The 22,545-nt window shown below is 50.7% G+C and overlaps 2 protein-coding genes across 2 annotated transcripts; one reads left to right on the top strand and one right to left on the bottom strand.

The window, feature by feature from the left end:
* Window positions 1-2,029: 2,029 nt before the first annotated feature.
* Window positions 2,030-4,479, bottom strand: LOC136485454 (L-type lectin-domain containing receptor kinase IX.1-like). The gene is made up of 2 exons (XM_066482330.1): window positions 3,033-4,479; window positions 2,030-2,915 (listed from the first exon to the last, which is right to left on the bottom strand). The coding sequence occupies exons 1-2, from the start codon at window positions 4,454-4,456 to the stop codon at window positions 2,177-2,179; spliced, it is 2,163 nt and encodes a 720-aa protein (XP_066338427.1). The 5' UTR covers window positions 4,457-4,479; the 3' UTR covers window positions 2,030-2,176.
* Window positions 4,480-12,317: 7,838 nt separating this feature from the next.
* Window positions 12,318-12,815, top strand: LOC136489393 (uncharacterized). Its single transcript, XM_066486041.1, has one exon. The coding sequence runs from the start codon at window positions 12,318-12,320 to the stop codon at window positions 12,813-12,815; it is 498 nt and encodes a 165-aa protein (XP_066342138.1).
* The last annotated feature ends 9,730 nt before the right edge of the window (window positions 12,816-22,545 follow it).

The raw sequence follows: 22,545 nt of genomic DNA, 5'->3' as shown, positions 1-22,545 counted from the left end.
AAATATAGTTTGGCTTGAAACCCGACTTCAACAAGTGTGAATGAAGACTCCTTGAGCTAACATATTCCTTCAAATTCTTACATATGGCACATGGGCAGCACATGAAACCATCACGTTTGTTTGCCTCGGCCATACATAAGAAAGAATGCACGCCCTCAATGAACTCTTGGGAGCGGCGATCAGCATTGTACATCCAATGCCGACTCATCTGCATTACATGACATACATACCATATTAAAATCTAGAACATAATTAGTTAATTATACGACATGCATGCTACCACATAAGGTATTAATTTATGAAAATCTCGCTACAATGTAGACAATCCCAACTACCACTAAAAAACTAAAGCTAAAATGCACTTCAGCAGCATAAGGATTTCGCGACAAATCCCAACTAAAACAGACAGATCATGCGTTTGTTCAACATCTATGGGCTTCTTCCATAGGATCACTGCCTCATCAGCCGCCGTAGCCACCTGTGGAAGAGAGTTTTGCATGTGTTCAACATACTCTTCCTCCCAGAACCAGCCTGGATATCCAGTGCCATCCCACTGAAATTAAAACAAAAAATTAGAACTTTAATCACAATCATCATGAAAATAAGTATAAATTAACCATAATCATCAAATGTGACAAAATAACTCACATTGCGATTCGGACACTTGTAGAAGATACGACCCTTGTTGGGACACTCCTTCCTCACCCGGTACTCCATCACAATCTTCTCCTCACACTTGCCGCATGCAATGAGAGAAAGGTCCGGCCTCAGTCGCTTTGGAACCCGATGAGAGGCCGAGGACCTGGAAGCAGTTGCCATCTACTCTCTATACTCATTTTAATATAATATAAATATCTCATTTTATAAACAGATAAAATTAAAAAAACTCTAAAATTCTCTATATCTCCAAACCATGAAGTGTGCTATGCATGCTAGAATTGAAAACTCAATACTAGTTTTGAATAACTACTTTAACCTTCCTTCATCCAAATATGCAAACTTTAAAGTGATTTTGAGCTTAATTGGCTTACAAATAAAAAAAATCTAACATAAAAAAACCACATATATCTAGTCCACAAAATGAAATAAGCTACTGATGAAACATGAGAGTATAAAGTTAGTAACCTTCAGAACCGAAGAATCAATGGAGGAATGGAAGAAATCTTGTGATACACCGGTGATGAGGAAGAAGAGAGGCCGGCGATGAAGCAAGAACACTGAGCTCGAAGTGGCTCGGGCTCGGGGAGGAACAAGGGCTATATAGGAGGGGACCTTTAGTCCCGGTTGGAGACAGAAACCGGGACTAAAGGTCCCTTCCTAGTCCCAGACAGAGCCTCCAGCCAGGAGTAGACTTTTACTCCTAGTTGGAGGGACCAACCGGGAGTAAAAGTTAACCTTTAATCCCGGTTGGTAACTCCAACCGGAACTAAAGGTCCCCTGCAGCAAAAGCCTGCTACAGTAGCCGTTGGGCAGGGACCTTTAGTCCCGGTTAGAGCTACAAACCGGGACTAAAGGTATCTCTAGTTCCAGGCGCGAAAAATACCGGAACTAAAGTCAAATTTCGAGGTGAGATCAAAGGTCGTTTCTCTACTAGTGGCATTGAGTAACTACCAAGCTTGCAAGAACAATGTTACCATATATAGGGAGACTCTTCCTTTCAAAATATTTGTCATTTTTTTTTCGTTGGATGTCAAAGGTTGGGACAATTTAATTTGATAGTGACTACCTATCATAGATTTGCAAAAGTGAAATGGTTTTTCTAAAGTGTTTGAGCCTTAACGGGGCTCGAGTTAGCAGGCTCCCACAAGACATCAAGAACATAGTGAATCTGGCAATGATGGACATAAGTTTCACACGGACTATTCGAATATGCATGATGAATACACAAATAGTTAGCATTTCCGATGAGAAGAGTTCAAACCGCATTGCAGCAAATAGGGAAGGGATACTCTGCATGGCACGTACTATAAATTAGATTATGTATATCCATTGAATACGGTAGTCAGATAATACACATAACCCCTATTAGTGAAAGTGTGAAACTTAAACGTTTGTAAAAAAAGTAGAGTGCAGTCTTTGAGGACAAGTTGGTAGAAAGGAAAGCCAGTAAAGGATTACAATGCAGAACACACAGAATCCTAACTATGAATTCAATTACAACAAGGAATCAAGAAAATCAAGGTAAATCATGTGAACTTCGGAGCAAAGCTGATGACGATGACTCAGAAGAAGGGTTCGTGTTGCCGGTGGTTGCCGAAGAACATGTACTGCTGTAGGCATCGATAGACAAAGCGCCATATGCTCGTGCCGGAATGGGAACATCCAACGTTGTCTTGTACATCTGCGGCGGGAGGGCCGGAAGCAGCCTCTTGTCCTCAGACTGCAGAACGTGCATAGCTTGCTCGATGGACGGCCGCTCACTAGGGTCAGGATGTGCGCACCAGAGGCCGACCACCAGCACTCGCTCCATACACAGCTCATCGAGCTCATCACCCCTTAGCCGCTCATCTGCAGCGTCAAGAGTAGCATTCTGGCCATAAAGGCCCCACACCCATTTCAGCAGCACGAAGGGTTGTTGCTCCTCGCCAGCTTCCTTCGGCATGACAACCGGAGGTCGGTTGCAGATGATCTCAAGCAGGACGATGCCAAAGCTGTAGACGTCCGAATAGGTGCTCGGGCGGCGTGTGTTGACGAACTCGGGATCGATGTACCCTGCAGTGCCAAGGACTGCCTTGGTGGTCTGCCACCCGGCGCCATGGTCGACTAGTCGTGCCAGGCCGAAGTCCCCTAGCTTAGTTCCGTGTGACTCGTCCAGCATGATGTTACTAGGCTTTATGTCTCCATGAACGATGCACTGCTCCCACTCCTTGTGAAGATACCGTAAAGCCGAGCCCAAACCAAGGACGATCTCGTACCTGCAAGCAGTGAAAATTAAGCTAGCTAGCACTGATCATCATCATATCAGTTGTTACAACAGATGATTGCTGGAGACGGAAAATTAAAAATCTTTCTGCTTGTTAGGTTTGTGTTACCTTTCTGGCCACGTCAAGAATGTATCCCGGCTGTAGAGATGCCTGTCGAGGCTGCCTTTGGCCACCAGCTCATAGACCAGCATGAGACCATTGCGACTGTCGCACCAACCCAACAGCTGTACAAGGTTTCGATGCTTCAGCCGGCTTATGATCCTCACCTCAGCCTCGAACTCTCGCCTCCCTTGCGCTGACGACTCCGACGATAACATCTTTATCGCCACGGCACGATCTTGGCCAGCAACGTTGAGCTGACCCAGGTAGACGCTTCCGAAGCCGCCACGACCGAGCTTCTTCTCCTCGGCGAAATTGTTCGTGGTGTTGGCCAGCTCAGCGTATGTGTATCGCTTGGGGCCACCAGCAGCTACCCCTCTCTCTAGCTCAGCTCTATCAAACTGTTCTTCGGAGTCGCTGCTACTACCATTTGCTTCGTGTCGCCGCCGCCGCCGCCGCCGGACAAGAAAGGAGGTCCCGGCGGCGCACAGTGACAGAAATAGGAGGATAGGCACCAGGACAGATAAAAGTAGTCGTAATTTCTTCGGAAGCTTATTGGAGGTACCATCGACATGTGTTGTCGTTGCTGTGGTCTCCGACGATGCGAGTGTTGAACTGAACGACCAGGTCAGCACCCGGTGCAGCTCGGCGGACAAGCCCGTGGATGCCGAGAAGCCCACGGCGACTTCCTCCGGAAGGTAACTGCTCAGATCGATGGTCGCGTTGACGTGGTATGAACTGCCGTTGATCAGTAGATCGGCTGTCAACAGCTTCGAACCGTTGTGGTAGCTGATCGTGGCGGTCATGTCGATATTCGACGTCAGGTTCCCGGTCGGAGAGGACGTGCTGGTGGACGCCATGGAGACGATGGAGGTGTTGTCGATGCCCATATGGTTGCCGTTGATGTCGGCAGGCGGGCCATTGGACCAGGTGTCGAACTCAACGGCGACGAACACGAACCGGCTGTCCCCGGTCGAGTTGCCGCCTGCAAGAAGGCCGAGGTTCCCACCACCGCTCCCCGGCGGGATCTCGGTCGCCGACGGGTAAGGCGTGAGGAAGAAAGCCATCCCGTCTCCGGTGTTGGGCTGCTTTGGGTCCGGCGTGATCCTGAAAGTGAACGACGTGGTGAAGCTTGCCAGCAGCTTGGCGCCGCCGCCGGCACCGGCACGCCAGAGTGGAACTGGCTTGGCGTACGTGGCCCGGCCGATGCTGTCGATGGTGCCCCGATCTATGTCGTTTCTGGTCAGCTCAAGCATGCCCCCATCTATGTACGTGTTGGTGCAGTTGATCTGCACACCGCAGGCAGATGCCGGGTCGGAGAAGCTGAGGTTGAAGGAGAGCGAGGAGGCGCGAGGTACATGGGTGGAGAACAAGGAGCAGCAGACGCAGAGCAAGAAGAGCAGGGAGAGACCCAGAGGCATCTTTGTACCCATTGTTTGCACGCCTGGTTGGGAGATTAATTATGTAGAAGGATAATAACTGGAATCGATGAAGCTTGGGGATTTATTAAAAATAGATGCCTCAAGCACCAGGGGCTGATGTTGACGCCTCAACTACTAGTAGCGATGTAGATCCGTGGATTGCTTCCACACGGTGAAGAAAGAAGGGGGGCTGATGTTGACGCCTCTGTGGCACGTGCTTGACTGCTGACTGAGCCCTCAGGGCAGGTGACAATGGGACGAGTGGAGAAGGAAACTTGCATTGCTTACTAGTGAAGGTTCCGTAGACCTGGACAACTGGTTCACATTTTTCCACCTTGACTTTGTCAAAAACACACTTTTTGATTGCCTATCAGTGTCTCCACTCCACTCTGGTTTTCTGTCCTACTGATAACAACAGGCAGCGCTCAGTGCACCAAGATATCAATAGCGTGGCAACAAATATTATTCCATGGCTCAATAGTGCAGGTCCTGTACAAAGACGTACAGACAGCAGATAGGATCACAATCACAAGTGAATTTAACTGTCATCAAAACAAAACAAATAAATAACAAACAGATCAATCTTGATGTTATAGTATAAAAGGAAACAATAGACCAAATAAATAACAAAGGAAAAAATTGATTTTCACAAGGTTGAAAAGAAACGATAATCATATTGCCATATTATTAGCAACAACATTTTGGTAGGTTAGTAAGAAGAGTCCCAAAGAGACCTTGGGTTTCCGTCCCATTGATTTCTGTGGGCATATTTCACATGAAAACAAATCCATGACGTATGACTTGTTATTGTGCATGTGGACTATCACATCCAGTTTTAAGGCCAAAACTGGTTTCTAACTATATGTATACCAGGATCAAGTTTCATACATATAGTGACTTCATCAATGATAAATAGCAACAATATCACGTAAAAGAGTTACAAAAGACCTTATATTCTATCAGATAGGGACACAGTTTGTCCTGGAAACCAAGGCTCCAACACTTCACAGGCAATCGACTAGGGGCGGTACGTTGCGTACGCTTAGCAATCATCTTCAACAACTTCACACACCTTCTTCTGAGCAGCGGTTAGCAAGGGTAACTACACTTATTGTTAGTACTCAGCAAGGCCACAACAAATAACTAGAGAAAATGATTTAATATCAACTTCAAGTAAATTAATCACGTGAGGCTCCAGGCCACTCTTGTCCATGTTCGGTTGGCTGGTTCGTATCGTTGCTGGTTCGTGAAGAAGTACTGCTGGCTGGTTTGTGTGAGAGAAAAATAATGTGCTGGCTGGAAAACACTGTTCGTGTGAGGGGGCTGGCCAGCCCAGCCAACCAGCCAGCCCCAGCCGAATAGGCGGCTTGACTATGAGCACTGCTATTATAAATAGTTTTTAAAACTCTGCATAGGTTGTACACTTTCACCGGCCACAAGTCATGTTCCACACTAATGCCAAAGGTTGCAAGCCTCTTAAGAACGCCGAAGTGTGTGGCTAGGGATATCACTATGAGGCCTTTACAAAGAAAACATTAACATGTAACAATCTGCTAAGGTTTCGAGTCATAGTGAAGCATAACCCTCCCTAATCGCCGAGTTACTTAGCAAAGCATACTCCCAATGCAAGAGGACCGAGCTATACCCCATCAAATGCAACCCTTCTTGCCCATTTGGTAAGGTCATTACAAGTTAATGTTTCTAATTAATCAGCCAAGACCCTTCCATATAGTTCATGTGGTTATACTGTTTTCCCAGGTGGTTCTCCATGTTCCGATTAAAATCACCATGATATTATAAATAAGTATAATAGGAGGATGGTTAGAGACACTTGCCTTGATGGTTAGAGACAAGGCAGGGACGGACGTGGCGGGCGCCACGGCTAGTTGCGTTGTGTGTCGTGCGGCGAAGCGCGACTGAATGGATAAGGTGGGAGGTGAGGTTAGGGATAAGACTTGCTACTCACACATTCACACATGGGCTTGGACTGCTTTACGGGCTTTCCTATACAACTCTTGGCCCACTAGTCTCATGTTTCTTCTTTTCTTTTAGACTTTTGTTATGAGTAAATATGCACGGATATAGAATGCCTAAAAAACGCCTAGGCACGTCTAGGCTCTAGGCGATGGGTTACCCTTTTCTAACTTTGGAGGCAAGGTTGGCTCAAGTAGTAGGTGAGATACTAGATGTTAGTTGCAAATCAACTAACAATTAGCTAAGCTATTAGCTAGAACTATTGAGATGCAAAATACCTAATTATTAACACCTAACTATTAGCTCCATGGATATAACAGGGCCTTAATAATCTTACTAGTACTTATTAGCTGTGAACTCAATTTGGTGAGGTGTGGTGGTGGCAGTAGTATTATTGTTCTTGCTGCAATGGCCTTGTTTGAGAACATGAAAAGTAAAGGCAGTAAACATTTGTGCTTGTCCAGCAACCCAACTAGTTATATGTTTTTTTGTTTGAGAACATGGATGCTTAAAGCAGTGTTTTTGTTGGGAAATTCACACCCTGTACAGCTTCTTTTGGGCCAACTTCATAAGCTTGAAAGCTTGTCATTTTTTATTCTGAAGTTTCATGGCTCCAAAAAGTATGAAAACTTTACAGTATGCTATCTTGAGCATCTAGATTCTGCAGTAATTTTCTTAGGCCCAGATCTGTTCTCTAAGTATGCTAACTTGTTTAGGCTTGTAGCTTTTGCCTTTTTCATATCTCATGTTGTAGTTGTCCAAAAATTATGAATCTTGGTTTGTATGCTAATCTGGGTATGTACTTGCTGCTATGAAATTCTCTAGTCCATATCTGTTCAGAAAGTAGCAGTTCTCTTTTAGTAAACAATACACATGAATGGTCACTCTATCAGTTAGCTGAAAATGAATAGTTAGCCTGTGGTCACTCTATTAGTTAGATAAATCACTACAACATGAACACCCCTCTTGCAACGCATGTATATCAGCCATTAAAGTACCTATAGTATGATAACAGTTCTAGAAAATATTTTCTGATCATAAAAAATTAAATATTAGTGTACTGATGGTAAATTCATACCACTCTAACTCTTAAGATTATCTTGCAAAAGCAATGAAATTTAAGATAGGAGCTATAATCTGGAGACTACAACATAGAAAATTTAAGAATACACCTTCCACGCAAACTTCTGTACAAAAGAAGGAACTGTGTGTTACTTGCCTGCTACTAGTAGTGCTAGGGACATTCTGATTCAGATTATCATCAGGTTCTAATTATTGGCCTAAGCCAGATTATTTTTTGGTGGCAAATTTGGTATAGAGGAACACATAAATATGGTAACATATGTAGTACGTGATTATTAACTGTAGAGCCCCTTAACTATATATCGAAAGGATTTTGATCTCTTCTACAGAGCTGATGCTTTGTCTTGTGTATGAATCTACTATAGCGAGCTGGTGGGTTGTCCATGCATGCAGGGGGTACATGCATATATATATATAGAGCAGTTGAGATTCTGAAGTGGTCAGACAGCTGGGCCGGCTTGCTCTACTGAAATTGTCTCAGGGTGTAGTGCCTCCCGTGAAAGCAACAATTTTGATTTGGTCAACACGTACGGTTTTGAGTAGATCAATACTACTACCATGGCCCCCGTCATGGATGACAATAAGACATCGTTGCTGACTGGTTCTGTGACTGTTATTTTGTTGGATAAGGTCTTTGGCAAGTAACTAAACTCAACAATAGCATGTTATTAAAGCTAGACAGATTCGATAATAACTCATTTGATTCGTTTCATACCATTCATACTGCTGGCTTTTAATGAAGTTGGCTCCCAGAATCCCATGCTGTCTTCCCCGAAAAAGGAAGAAGAAGCTGATGTTGTCTAGCAGAAAATATCATGAAAAAATACCAAAAAATAACAGTTTCTTAGTCCCAGGCATGGCCTCGTCAGGTTAGTTACCCCTACATATATGTGTATATTGCTTCAAATAGACAACTGCTGATGGTCAGAGCATGCTAACCCTGATAGCTACCGAGTCAATCCAGCCATGTTGCTCTACTCCGTGACTTGTTCCCATCCTCACCTAACATTTCTGCTGCTACTACACATATATACACACGCCCACACCCTCTCTCCACCAAAGCATCAACTGCACAAACACATTCATCAGCTAGCACCAGTTCTAGAAAATACCTTTGCTGATTTGTCTAAGATAATTCATTTTGAGAACTGCAATATACCTTTGCTTCATACAGATTGGCCTAGTGTTTTAGAAAAAAAATGTCCATCTGGTGGTGAATCATAACTGAACCACAACTGATTTTGTGCTTTTGTGTTCTAGAAAATTGCAAAACAGGCAAGGTACTAATTTTTTAAGAGATGATAGGGTGAATGGCTAACATTCTTGTCGGATATCTATACCCGGGTATCCGAGCCAAAGGATTAATGAGCACCACGTCACCTCATCTGATGGTTAAAGGCGCAACTACGGCCTCGTCCGACTCCGAGGGCGAGGTTTCCGCCTCGTCCGACCCCCGGGGGGCGGGCCACGCCTCGTCCAACACCGAGGACGAGGTTGCCGCCTCGTCCGACCCCAAGGGGCCGGACCACGCCTCGTTCCACTACCGACCCCCAGGGGTCGGGACACGCCTCGTTTGGTCCCACGGGGAGGGTCCCGCCTCGTCCGACCCCCGAGGGTCGGATTCCGTCTTGCCCGGCCCCAAGGGAGAGATTTCCGTCTCGCCCGATCCTTGGGGGTCGGATCTGCTACCAGAAGAAAGCGGTGGTCCCAAGGTAGGACCCGAACCGCCTCAACCACTACGGCATGGAGGCGCACGCCCGGGAGCACGTCTCGGACGCTTCCTGATGCGACTGGCGGTCGCATCGGGCCACACTGGGAGACTCGCATCGCCCACAGTGACAGACGCACAATCACTATGCTACTCACTCCCTGTGTGGCCACTGAGCAGCATGCTGGTCAGCCACGCCGCCCGCCGAGGCGGGGTGGGACATTACGACTCGCTGACAACGCCAGGGCATGGCATTGTCAGAGGACAGGTGACCTGCAGGGAACTGTCCCTATCACCGCCTGCTGTGTCAGCGGGGCCCATATGAAGGAAAAGGAAGGCCTGGCGACCCTGAAGACTTCCTTGGCCTCTTGGTTCTCTTTTTTCTCCCATTGTAACCCATGCTTTCCCCTGGCCTATAAAAGGGAAAGCAGGGCATCCCACTAAGGGAGATCGACTCATCAATTCATCAGTACACCACGTCGCATATCACATGGCATCACACCAGAGACTTGGGCGCTCCTCCCTCTCTCGCCAGTTTGTAACCCCCTACTACAAACTCAGTGATAGTAACACGAGCAGCTCAAAACTGGACATAGGGACATTCGGCCCGAACCAATATAATCCTTGTGTCCTCTTAGCACACCATCCGGGTCAGACGTACAATATACAAATTTACTAGCCGGTGCTTACTCGAAACACCGATAGTTGGCGCGCCAGGTAGGGGTCTTTTGCGCGTTCAACACCAACACTAGGCCTCAAATGGCTAATCACAACATCGGTTGGGTCCCAGGCAAACACGTGCGCTTTGAGGACCTAGACTTCATCGTCATGACAGAGGGAGAGCTGGCACGTACGCCCATCGTCATTCAACCCCTCCACTCCGCTGGCCTCGACACAATCGCCGAGGCGCTCGAGGAGCTACGGCTGCATACGCCAAAGGCCCACACCCCCGGGAGCGGCCAGCTCCTTGACTTCGACTACGGGAGGTTCGAGCGCTAGCTCAGCGCCTTCCTAGGACCCCAGTCGTCCCCGGAACACTTGTGCCACCTCACCTTCTTGTTCGCCAACATCATGGTGTAGCTTACCAGAGGAGAGCCGCTCTCCCTAGAATACCTCATCCGGAGCACCCGGACAGTGCTCCTGTTCGGTCTCTGCAATGCCGCAGAGACCGTTGGCCACCTTGTGGCACAACGCATGATTCCATCCCCCGCGAATGACGAGTTCGTGGGGATGATCGAACACATCGTAGAGTCTTTCCGCGACCTCCTCATAGAGGAGCCAGAGACACCCTCTGTCTCTAACTCCAGCAAGGGGAGCCATCACCCCTCTCGTGAATGCTTCATGACAGGTACTCCCGAGAGTCACGTCGAAAACATCCATGAGGAGGATGCTACACCAATGAATGGCCTCAATGATGAGGCCAAGAGGGAGACAGCGGCCCCACCTTGCGTACGGGTGGAGCAGCTAAAAGCCCGACACCAAGAGCTTGAGGAAGCGTGACACCAAGAGACGGTGGACGCGCACGCGCCATGACCTATGACATGAAATAGAGGATCGTCGAAGATGATCAAGTGCTCCCGCATTTTGCCCGGGCAAGCCAGAACATCGCTGTTGTGGTAGCCTTGCTCAGTGGGCTTTCGGAGCCTGCGACGCCCGAGGATCGATGGGCCCACCGCGAGGTTCGCAAGCTACTCGAGCGTGCCGCTGCGCAGTAGGCCGAGAGCTCACTGTCTCGGTGAGGGGAGCTAAGATGCCAGCCAGCACATGCCCTTAGTGTGGCCCGACAAGGATGCATCAGCCCACCAAGCGCTACACGGCGGTAGGCCGTGCATCACGATTTCGATGCAGGAATGCCTCGGCCGCAACCGTGATGCCGCGACACCCTTGATGCCCGCCAGCGTACCCGCAATGATGCGGGGGAGGGGGCTAGCCGTAGTTACCACCCTCGATGGGGCGAACACTATGACTATGAGGAGAACTAGAGTCATAGCCCCGAGCCAACGGGGCCCTAGGCTTTCGGTTGGCGTATCCTCGAGGCGGCACTCCCGCCCTGATACCGCCCATCGACTAACGTCCCAAAATACTCTAGGGAAATGAACCCCGACTTGTGGCTCGAGGACTATCGGCTCACCTGCTGGGCCGGCGGGGCGGTTAGTGATGACTTCATCATCCGCAATGTCCCCCTATTTCTAGCCAACTCGGCACGAACATGGCTGGAGCACCTTCCGCCCAACTACGTTCAGAGTTGGGTAGACCTAAAACAAATCTTCGTGGGGACCTTCCAGGGCACCTACGCATGCCCTGGGAACCCCTAGGACTTGAAGAACTGCCGATAGAAGTCGGGAGAGACTCTCTACAAGTACATTCGATGCTTCTCCCGGTAGTGCAACGAGCTCCCCAAAGTCGCCGATGCCAATGTCATCAGGGCCTTCCTATCAGGGACCACCTACGAGTCCCTGGTCCATAAGTTGGGACGTAAGGGCCCATGGACTACCAAGGAACTCCTCAACATCACGACTAGCCATGCTTCTGGCGAGGAGGTGGTTAGAGCAATTTTTTATCGCTCTAGGGGTAAGGCAAAGCAGGACGAGGATGCCGACAAAGGCCCCTCTAACTGTTCGAATAAGAAGAAGAACTAGAAAGGGTGTGGGGGCTCGCTCGTGGCTGCTGCCGAGCGAAAAGACGATCGAGCACCGGCCGAGGGCACCCTTGACCTATCACTTCGACAAGCTGCTCGAGGGGCCATGCCCAAACCACGCCTTCCCCGTCAAGCACATATATAAAGACTGCTCCCTCATGAAGCATTTCTTCACCGATGGCTCCAAGAAATGGGAGCAGAAGAAGCCCAAGGCAGAAGCCGATGATGCCAGAGAGAAGGACGGTGACTTTCCATCGCTGGATGGCTACCTCATGATCTTTGGTGGGCCAGAGGCATACGGCTCCAAGCACCGACAGAAGCTTGCGCACCAAGAGGTCTAAGAAGCCAAGCCCACCACGTCCGCTTTCCTCAAATGGTTAGGATTTCCCATAACCTTCGATCGATCCGACCACCCGGATATTGTTGCATACCCAGGCAGGTACCCGCTCGTGGTCGACCCTATCGTTGGCATGAAGCAGCTCACCAAGGTACTAATGGATGGAGGCAGCAGCCTCAACATCATGTACACCGAGATGCTCGATGCAATGGGCATCGACCGAGCGTGCATACGGCCGACCAGGGCGCCTTTCCACAACATCATGCCGGGAAAGCAGGCCATACCAATCGGGCAGATCGACCTGCCCATCACCTTCAGGGATTCATCCAACTACAGGACAGAGACCCTCACCTTTAAGGTAGTCGGGTTCCCCCCAGTCTACCACGCCATTTTGGGGCAACCGTGTTACGTGAAGTTCATGGTCGTTCCCAATTACACCTACCTCAAGCTGAAGATGTCGGGCCCACGTGGGGTCATCACCATTGGCACTTCTTTTCAGAGGGCCTACGAGTGCGAGGTTGAGAGTTGCGAGCTCGCTTCAGCGACCCTCACTTCCGAGGAGCTCACAGCCATCGGGAAGGACATCGCTGAAGGAGCGCCCGACGCGAAGCGAACGTCTGGATCCTTTTAGCCTGTGGAGAACATCAAGGAGGTCCTCGTTGACCCCGACAACTCCACCAACAAGACGGTTTGTATCGGCACCGCCCTCTCCCCCAAGTAGGAAGGCACGCTCGTCGACTTCCTCTGCACCAATCGAGACATCTTCGCGTGGAAACCCTCGGATATGCCGGGGATTCCAAGGCAAGTCGCTAAGCATGCCTTGACGATCAAGCCAGACTCCAGGCCAGTCAAACAACGCCTTCACCGCTTCAATAAGCAGAAGCGGAGGCTCATCGGCGAAGAAATCTCTAAGCTCTTGGCGGCCGGTTTTATCAAGGAAGTATACCACCCAGAGTGGTTATCCAATCCTGTTCTTGTAAAAAAGAAAAGTGGGAAATGGAGAATGTGTGTCAACTACATGAGCCTCAATAAGGCATGTCCAAAAGATTCGTTTCCTTTGCCATGCATAGATCAGGTAGTTGACTCGACCTCAGGGTGCGAAACCCTATGCTTCCTTCATGCGTACTTCGGCTATCATCAAATCGCGATGAAAGAGTCGGACCAGCTCGCGACTTCTTTCATCACTCTGTTTGGATCGTTCTGCTATGTTACGATGTCGTTCAGACTCAAGAACATCGGGGCTATGTACCATCACTGCATGACCAAATGCTTTGGAGACCGCATCGGGTGGACCATTGAGGCTTACATGGATGACATCGTAGTCAAGTCCAAGCATACTGACCAGCTCGTGGCCGACCTAGAGCAAACCTTCGGGAAGCTCTAGGAGAACAGCACCAAGCTCAACCCCAAGAAATGCATCTTTGGGGTCCCAAGAGGCATGCTGCTCGAATTCATCATCTCTGAGCGTGGCATCAAAGCCAACCCAGTAAAAATCTTAGCCATCATGAAGATGGGCCCAATTCTGAACCTAAAGGGAGTTTAGAAGATTACCGGGTGCCTCGCAGCGCTTAGTCGCTTCATTTCACACCTCAGTGAGCGGGGGCTCCTCCTTTACTAGCTCCTAATGAAAACCGACCGATTCACGTGGACGCCTAAGGCTCAGGAGGTGCTTGACAAGCTCAAAGTGCTCTTGACAAAGGCCCCGATTCTAGTCCCACCGGCTGAGGGAGAGCCGCTCCTACTCTACGTCGTAGCTACAACTCAGGTGGTTAGTGCTGCCTTGGTTGTAGAACAGGGAGAAGAGGGACACGCCCTCAAGGTACAGCGCCCCATGTACTTCATTATTGAGGCCTTGTCCAACTCCAAGACATGCTACCCCTAGATCCAGAAGCTCCTTTACGCTGTCCTGATCACCAAGAGGAAACTACGCCACTACTTCGACTCACACCAGGTGACCGTCGTGTCATCCTCCCCCCTCAATGAGGTTATCTAGAACCGGGAGGCCATGGGGAGAATTGCAAAATGGGCGCTTGAGCTGATGGATTAGGGTGTCACGTATGCCCCACGAATGGCCATCAAGTCTTAGGTGCTGGCTGACTTTGTGGCCGAATGGACCGAGACCTAGATGCCACTGGTGGTCGTGGATCAGGAGTACTAGACGATATACTTTGATGGATCACTGATGAAGAAGAGCATCGGTGTTGGGGTGGTTTTCGTTTGCCCCCTTGGGGTGCGCATGAGGTATGCAATTCACATCCACTTCCTGATTTCAAATAATGTGGCTGAGTACAAGGCACTCATCAATGGTTTGCACATCACCATTGAGTTGGGCATCCGACTGCTTGACATCCGAGGCGACTCGCAACTAGTTATCGACCAGGTCATGAAGGAGTCAAGCTGTCACAACGCCAAGATGGCTGCGTATTGTCATGAACTCTGGCGGTTGGAGGACAAGTTCGACGGCCTTGAGCTCAACCATATCTCGAGGTGGCTCAATGAAGCAGCCGACACCTTTGCGAAGATGGCATCGAGTCAAGAGCCGGTCCCCACCGACATCTTCGCTAGTGACCTACATAAGCCCTCTATCCGATACGAGGAACTAGAACAGACCGGCAATGAGCCACTAGTTCTGGGCTTGGGGGCTGACCGACCCTTAGTTCCATCTGACCTAGAGGTCATGGAACTCGTTGAAAACCCAGTGGTAGATCCCGACCCTCCAACCAACTAGAGAACACCTTATCTCGATTGCCTCCTCCATGAGGTGCTCCCTGTCGACAAGACGGAGGCCCATCGGCTCATGCATCATGCCAAGTCCTTCGTCATCATCGAAGGGGAGCTCTACAAGCATAGCCTCACTGGAATCCTGTAGCGCTGCATCCCCACCGAGCAGGGGAAGGTCGTGCTGGAAGACATCCATGGAGGGTTCTGCGGACATCACGCCGCACCTAGAACCTTGGTCAGAAACGCATTCCGACAAGGTTTCTACTGGCCAACCGCGGTGGCCGATGCCGAGCAGGTCGTACACACCTGCAAAGGATGCCAGTACTATGCTCAGCAAACTCACCTACCAACCCAAGCACTCTAGCTGATCCCCATCATATGGTCGTTCATGGTCTGGGGGCTCGACCTGGTAGGGCCCCTCAAGAGGGTGCCCGGGGACTTCATGCACTTACTTGCCACCGTAGACAAGTTCATGAAGTGGATAGAGGCTCGGCCAAACACCGTGATCAAATCCGAGCAGGCCGTGTTGTTGTTCATGGACATCATCCACCGATTCAGAGTCCCAAACTCCATCATAACTGACAATGTCGCATAGTTCACGGGGAAGAAATTCCTCCGGTTCTGCGATGACCATCACATCCATGTTGATTGGGCTGCCGTAAAGCATCCCCGCACAAATGGGTAGGTCGAGCACGCAAACGGCATGGTCCTATAGGGCCTCAAGCCTAGGATCTTTAACCAGTTGAACAAGTTTGGCTGACGGTGGGTCACCAAACTTCCCGTGGTACCCTGGAGCCTAAGGACGTCCAACAGCCGAGCAACTGGTTACACACCATTTTTCATGGTCTACGACTCCAAAGCCATCCTCCCAACCGACCTCGACTACAAAGCGCCGAGGGTCAAGGCCTACAACGAGCAGGGAAATGAAGCGTCTTTAGACGATGCCATGGACCTACTTGATGAAGTGCACGATATGGCCCTACTCTGTTCTGCCAAATACCAGCAGGCGCTATTATGGTACCATAGCCAACGTGTGCGGGATCGCGCCTTTGGCGTAGGCGATTTAGTCCTCCGCCGCATCCAGAGCAACAAAAATTGCTACAAGCTTTTGGTGCCATGGGAAGGACCATACATCATCGCAGAAGTACACCGACCCGGCACCTACAAGCTCAAGACTGAGGATGGCAAAGCCATCGCCAACACCTGGAACATCGAATAGCTATGTTGCTTTTACCCTTAGCTTTTTCGTTCCAAAGCTTTCAATATGCTTATCGAACTGAGCAATGTTTCTGCAAAAACCAAAAAATGTTACCTCGTACAGGATTCGCTTCTGATCTGATCGATCTTCAGTAAACACCCGTACATATACTCAGTAACATTTTCTCATCTGACCCTTCCTTTTTTATGACAAGACTTAGAAATAAGAGTTGCCAAAAACTAACGATGAGTAAAACTGGTTGGAACGCAAAAGCCTACACCCCAATGGCTACAGCATCGCTTGCTCACCAGCGTGATCATTACATAGTCGCTCTCAACTTAAGTTTCCAATGCCTTAACATAAAACAAGGGTCGGATCGAAACAAACTTTATATATATATAAGTCTTTACAAAAAGACCGACGCCAGATTCAGCTATCTAATTAAACACTCTTGGGCAGGATTTCTTCTTCGAACTTCTCCACCAGGTCATGCGCCGGGGGCTTCACTTCCTTCTCAATTTCACCTAGCTCGACATCGGTCTAGCCAGGCGCGAAGCCCTCATTGATCATCGGCAGGTCGATGTTGATGTAGTGGGAGCGAGCAACGGTGAACGCGCAATGGACGCTGCTGTGCAGGGCCACCCTTGCGAGCGTGCGTGCTCTATCTAGGATCTAGGTAACCCGGACTACGAGCGAGCTCATCTCCATAGCCGGGGCGACCCTAAGGTCATCGAAGACCAACTTGACGGCAGCACACAAGGCATCGTGATCGTCACTCTCTGACTGGAGTTGACTTCGCACCTCGAAGAGTTGCCTCTGTAGGGCTGCCCAAGCCGAACACCAAAGAGCATCAGAAAATCAACTGCGAACATCAAGCAAAAAGGTAACTTGAGCCTCACCTGTCACTTGCTCCTTGAGGACCATCTTCTCCCTCTAGAGCATGCCGACATCCCAGCCAAGGCGGCGGCCAGGCCCTTGGCTTCCTCCTTTGATTTCCACTCGTTTTTTAGAGCGTGTCGAGCAAGGTCGAGGGCCAGGCGAAGTCATCCAAGCTCTGCGGCATCTTCCCCGGCCCTAGTGACCGCAGCCTTGAGCTTGTCCTCGGCCTCTCTAGTGTGTTAATGGGCTTCCTGTTCCTTGGCTTGGAGGCTCGCCACTTCCTCCTGTAGCCACGGTACTTCGGCAGCAAGCCCCCAGACCTCCCTCTTGCGATGGAGGAATAGGGACTTCTCCTAGCTGCGCATCACAAGGGACTTCAAAAAATCAGGTTAGAATCATATAAATAGGGCTTGAAGGTAGAAAACATGAAGACACGACAAACTTGGCCGGCCGGGGCGATGTCAGCCTTCAACACCCCCAACGCATCGGTTGTGGAGCGGACTATGGACTCAAGTCCTGAGCACATGCTCGTCTAGTCCTTCTCCTCCACCGGGTCATTGAGAGTGAACACCGAGTCGCTCGAGCCCAGCCGCCTAGCCCATTGGAGCCAGTCTCCTCCCCACGCAAGCGGATCGTCGCCCACTCGGATGAGGGATCAGGAGGACCTAGCCCCAACCAAGGGGTCAGCCGTCGCAACCGTTGGTGTCGGCCCAATGGGGGGTGACGGTACCCCCTCCATCGTCGGCGCTCCTCCGGGAGTGGACCCCTCGATGGTAGAGGAGGCTAGCAGCTCGGGCTTCAAGGTCCAAGCCATTGTCGTGTCTGCAGGGGACACCCCGGTCATGCCTCCTCCCGTCTACCCCGCCTCAAGCGTGTTGGCCGGCGTGGGCACCGATCCCACGAGCGCCTCCTCTGACATGATCGGTGCCTCCACCTCCCCTGCTTCCCCAGGCAGCACCATGTCCGCCTTGACACCATCATGGCGTGCCCCCGGCACCACGCTAGACGGCTCCTAGGGGGTTGGCCGACGCGCCAGGATCTTCTGTGGCGCCAACATCAGGGGTCTGTGGGGGCCAGCCCTGCGGAAAGCACCAACGTCACACAAATGAAATCTGAGAACACAACAAAAGGACGAAGAGGTCATTAACTCACCTCAATGCCATTACCCGAGATTGTTTCAGGGGCTGACTGCTTGACTCCGACTCTGCCACGTAGGCAATCGGACGCTTCGATCCCCCGGCAGGGTCGGTCAGAGTGGGGCAGACTTGCTTCAGCAACCTCAGGGTCGCATCCGCCCCCACCAATCTTAGAGGAGCATTGGGGTCGGTCGGAATGCGGCAGACTTGCTCCACCAACCTCAGGGGCGCGTCCTCCCCCACCGATCTTAGAGGCGTGTCCTCCTCGGTTCGTGTTAGGGCATGCTATGGAATCAGGGTCAAGTTGACCTACCCCACGTCGGCCTACTCATCCTCAAGCGCCAGCGTGCCCCATGAGATGTTGGGGTCAGACTCTTCCTCCTCTTCCTCCTCGTCGTCATCGATCTCCTTCGAGCCTTACTAGCACCTTCCATGTTGGAGCCTCGCTCGCTCCTTCTTAGCCCTCTTCCGCTCCTTCTTCGCCTTCGCCGCCTTAGCCGTAGCGCGGTTCGCTGCCCTCCGCACTGCATCCTCTGGCAATGGTGGGTCGGAATCATGGGCGATAAGGCCAGGCTGCAAATCCTAGTGGTTAGAATCTAAGAATAGAGGAGGGTCGGCCAAGGAAAGAAACTTGAAGAAGGCTTACCAGTTCAATGATACCCACATCCGACCGCATTGCGGGATGCCCCGGGACTAGGTACACTAGGGCAAGATCCACCGATGGATCTGTTGGGAACTCCATCACCTCCTTAAGGTGTTGTGCCATTTCATCGATGCTAAGGGCCTCACCGGCAACCATCACCGTCCCTTCTGGCGTGGAACCCAGTGTCATCTTGTACATTGGAAGGGCACGTGCCATTAGCGGCGCCAGCCTCCTGACATGGTACGCTTCGATGATGCCAGTACCATAAAGGCCGTGGCACTTCAGAGTCGTGAGGGCCTTAAGCAGGTTGCTGAGCCTCTTCTCCTCCTTCTTAATGGGCCCTATCTCCACACCTCCGGCACCTCCTCGATCTGGTGGCCAGTGAAGATCGACAGGGGTGTGGCATCATCGTTCTTCAGGTAGAACCAGAGCTTATGCCACCCCTTGTTGGACTTCAACAAAGGGATGGACATGTACTTCAACGCCCAGCTGCCCCATAGATGGATGCTCATGCACCCCATCGGCACCGCCAGGTCCGGCTTCTTCTTCTCCTTCTTCTTCTGCAGCTCGATCACAAAGAAGTACTTCCTTAGCTCGAAGTGGGGCTCGATCCCCAGATACCCCTCACACAGCATGACAAAGGCCAAGATGTGCTAAATCCTACTGGGATTCAGATGTTGCAGCTCTAGCTCGTAGTAGTGTAGCAGCCCTCGGAGGAATCGGTGGGGAGGAGTCGTGAACCCCTGCTCATGGAAGGCGATGAAGGAGATGAAGTAGCCATCAGGCATCGATGGCACATCGTTGCCACTATGTATGATCCACTCCATCCCCATGGTCCTTGCACAGAGAAGGCCCTTCTTGACTAGACCCTCCATGCGAGCATGGAGAACATCAGAGCGAGGCCACGGTTCCATCGAGGAATGAGGATGGCAATGCAGGAGATCCGACGGTGGCGTAGGGCTGGAGAGCAAGAACATCACCGGTAGCAGAGCAGAAATAGGGGAATAATGGACGGAACTCAAGAGCAAAAGGCAGAAAGATTGGAAAGGCAAGGATGCGGCTGCGTGTATGGAGGCTAGGAGGAAACCGCTTCATTTATAAGTTAAGGGCAGAATGGGCAAGGGGCGAACTACCCGCCTAAATTAACACGCCACACGCCCCACCAGACCCATTTCCTTCGGGGCTCGAGCCCTCATTATTTCTCGCAGCATCAGCCACGTCACTACCTCGAGAGACGAGTGCATGCCTATCACAAATCTTCCCCGCAAAGGATCTGTCGGGCGACGGTTCAACTTCAAAGGCCACGGGCCACCGCAGGTAAGAGGGATACGGAGCTAAAATGCTCCTATGGCCCATTAACGCCCTAGAGTTCAAAAGCTAGCCCACTGGTGGGTTCACGGCCGCTCTAGGGCACCTTAGAGTGAGGGGAGGTTAAGGACAGGCCCGCTAGCGGCCAATACCCAAAGCGCGTGAAGCGCCACGGGCGTCCTGACCCTCATTTCGAGTCTTGGATGATGCAAGGTCCATGGTTTTTCCCCAAAAGAAAGGCATCGAGCCCTTGGACTGGTCAAACAGATCCGGGAACTATATGGACCCGCCACCAAGAATCTGGAGTCAGTCACCAACTGACCTCGAACCAGGCCCCCATGAAGGGGATGCCGGGGCTCCACTCGAACAAGCTCATTAACAACTCACTGAGCACTGTGCTCTGTCCAGCAAGGAAAGCGTGGCACGGCTCAGCCCCTTCGTTCTAGCGAATGAACGCATGAGGGACGACGATCACAAGATGAACTGACCCCGACTAGACCCCCGCTATGCGCGGGGGCTCGGGGGCTCGACATTGCAAAGAGACCGAACACGCGGTCGCAGACCAACGACACGTGTCATACACAGCTCGCCATCCTGCAAAAATGACCATAATGAATAGTACTCCCATGCACCCTCAAGCGATGGATCGCCAAAAGCCTTTGTGGTAGTGTCTCACTCCTCCAAAGGCTCAAGGGCTACACCCACCAAGTGCGCTCGTGCGCACCCGGTGGAAAATGGATTACCAACGCATCTCCACCTCGAGGGCTAGGCACTCGTGTCTACTTTGCTAGTCCCCCACATAGAGGCTTGATACCTAAATCCGACTCAGTTACCCTATGTGGAACAACGAACTGAGGGGAAAACACCGAAGTTCCAATAAATGACCCGCCCCCATGGCGCAACGGCCGCAGGAGCAACAAATCACGAAAAAGCCTTTGCAGGAGTATCTCACTCCTCCAAAGGCTCGGGGGCTACTGTCGGATATCTATACCCGGGTATCCGAGCCAAAGGATTAGTGAGCATCACGTCACCTCATCCGATGGTTAGCGGCACAACTACAGCCTCGTCCGACTCCGAGGGTGAGGTTTTCGCCTCGTCCGACCCCTAGGGGGTGAGCCACGCCTCGTCTGACGCTGAGGATGAGGTTTCCGCCTCGTCTGACCCCAAGGGGCCGGACCACGCATCTTCGACTACCAACCCCAAGGGGCCGGGACATGCCTCGTTCGGTCCCACGGGGAGGGTCCCACCTCGTCTGACCCTCGAGGGTCGGATTCCGTCTCACCTAGCTCCTAGGGAGAGATTTCCATCTCGCCCGATCCTTGGGGTTGGGTCTGCTACCGGACGAAAGCGGTGGTCCTAGGGTAGGACCCGAACCGCCTCAACCACTATGGCATGGAGGCGCATGCCCGGGAGCACATCTCGGATGCATCCTGATGCGACTAGCGATCGCATCGGGCCATGCTGGGAGACTCACATCACCCACAGTGATGGATGCATGGTCACTATGCTACCCACTCCCTGTGTGGCCGCTGAGCAGCATGCTGGTTAGTCGCGTCGCCCGCCGAGGCAGGGTGGGACGTTACGACTCGCTGACAACGCCAGGGCATGGCATTGTCAGAGGACACGCGATCGATAGGGAGCTATCCCTGTCACCGTCTGCTGTATCAGCGGGGCCCATATGAAGGAAAAGGAAGGCCCGACGACCCTGAAGACTTCCTTGGCTTCTTGGTTCTCTTTTTTCTCCCATTGTAACCCATGCTTTCCCCTGGCCTATAAAAGGGAAAGCAGGGCATCCCACTAAGGGAGATCGACTCATCGATTCATCAGTACACCACATCGCATATCACACGGCATCACACCAAAGACTTGGGAGCTCCTCCCTCTCTCGCCAATTTGTAACCCCCTACTACAAACTCAGTGCTAGTAACACGAGCAGCTCGAAACTGGACGTAGGGACATTCGGCCCAAACCAGTATAATCCTTGTGTCCTCTTAGCACACCATCCGGGTCAGACGTGTAATATATAAATTTACTAGCCGGTGCTTACTCGAAACACCGACAATTCTGCAATCTAAAAGAAATTATGGTATTAATCATGAATGCCTGAGGCCTGGTCCTCTTCTCCTCGCACCGTAAAAATGCCACAAGTAGTTGAAACTGCTAAGTCAAGTGTTTTCTATGACAGGATTTTTGTTCTCAGATGTAAGTCTGTCTGTAATTGTAATCCTTATTGTGTTCACTCTATTGTACTTATTCAGATTATCATAATTATTGGCCTGAGCCAGATTGGTTTTTAATGATGGATTGTATATATTCTTATGAATTGGACTTGTAATGCTAGTTTATGTAATGCTCTTGTCCTTGTGGTCAGATTTGAATTATATATGTTCTGGTTAGATTTGAATTATATATGTATATGTATATATATATATATATATATATATATATATATATATATATATATATATATATATAT

Source organism: Miscanthus floridulus, chromosome 10 (genome assembly GCF_019320115.1).
Source record: "Miscanthus floridulus cultivar M001 chromosome 10, ASM1932011v1, whole genome shotgun sequence".
Taxonomy (NCBI): Eukaryota; Viridiplantae; Streptophyta; class Magnoliopsida; order Poales; family Poaceae; genus Miscanthus; species Miscanthus floridulus.
Note: the sequence above shows the minus strand (reverse complement) of the source record. Positions and strands in the feature narration are given on the sequence as shown.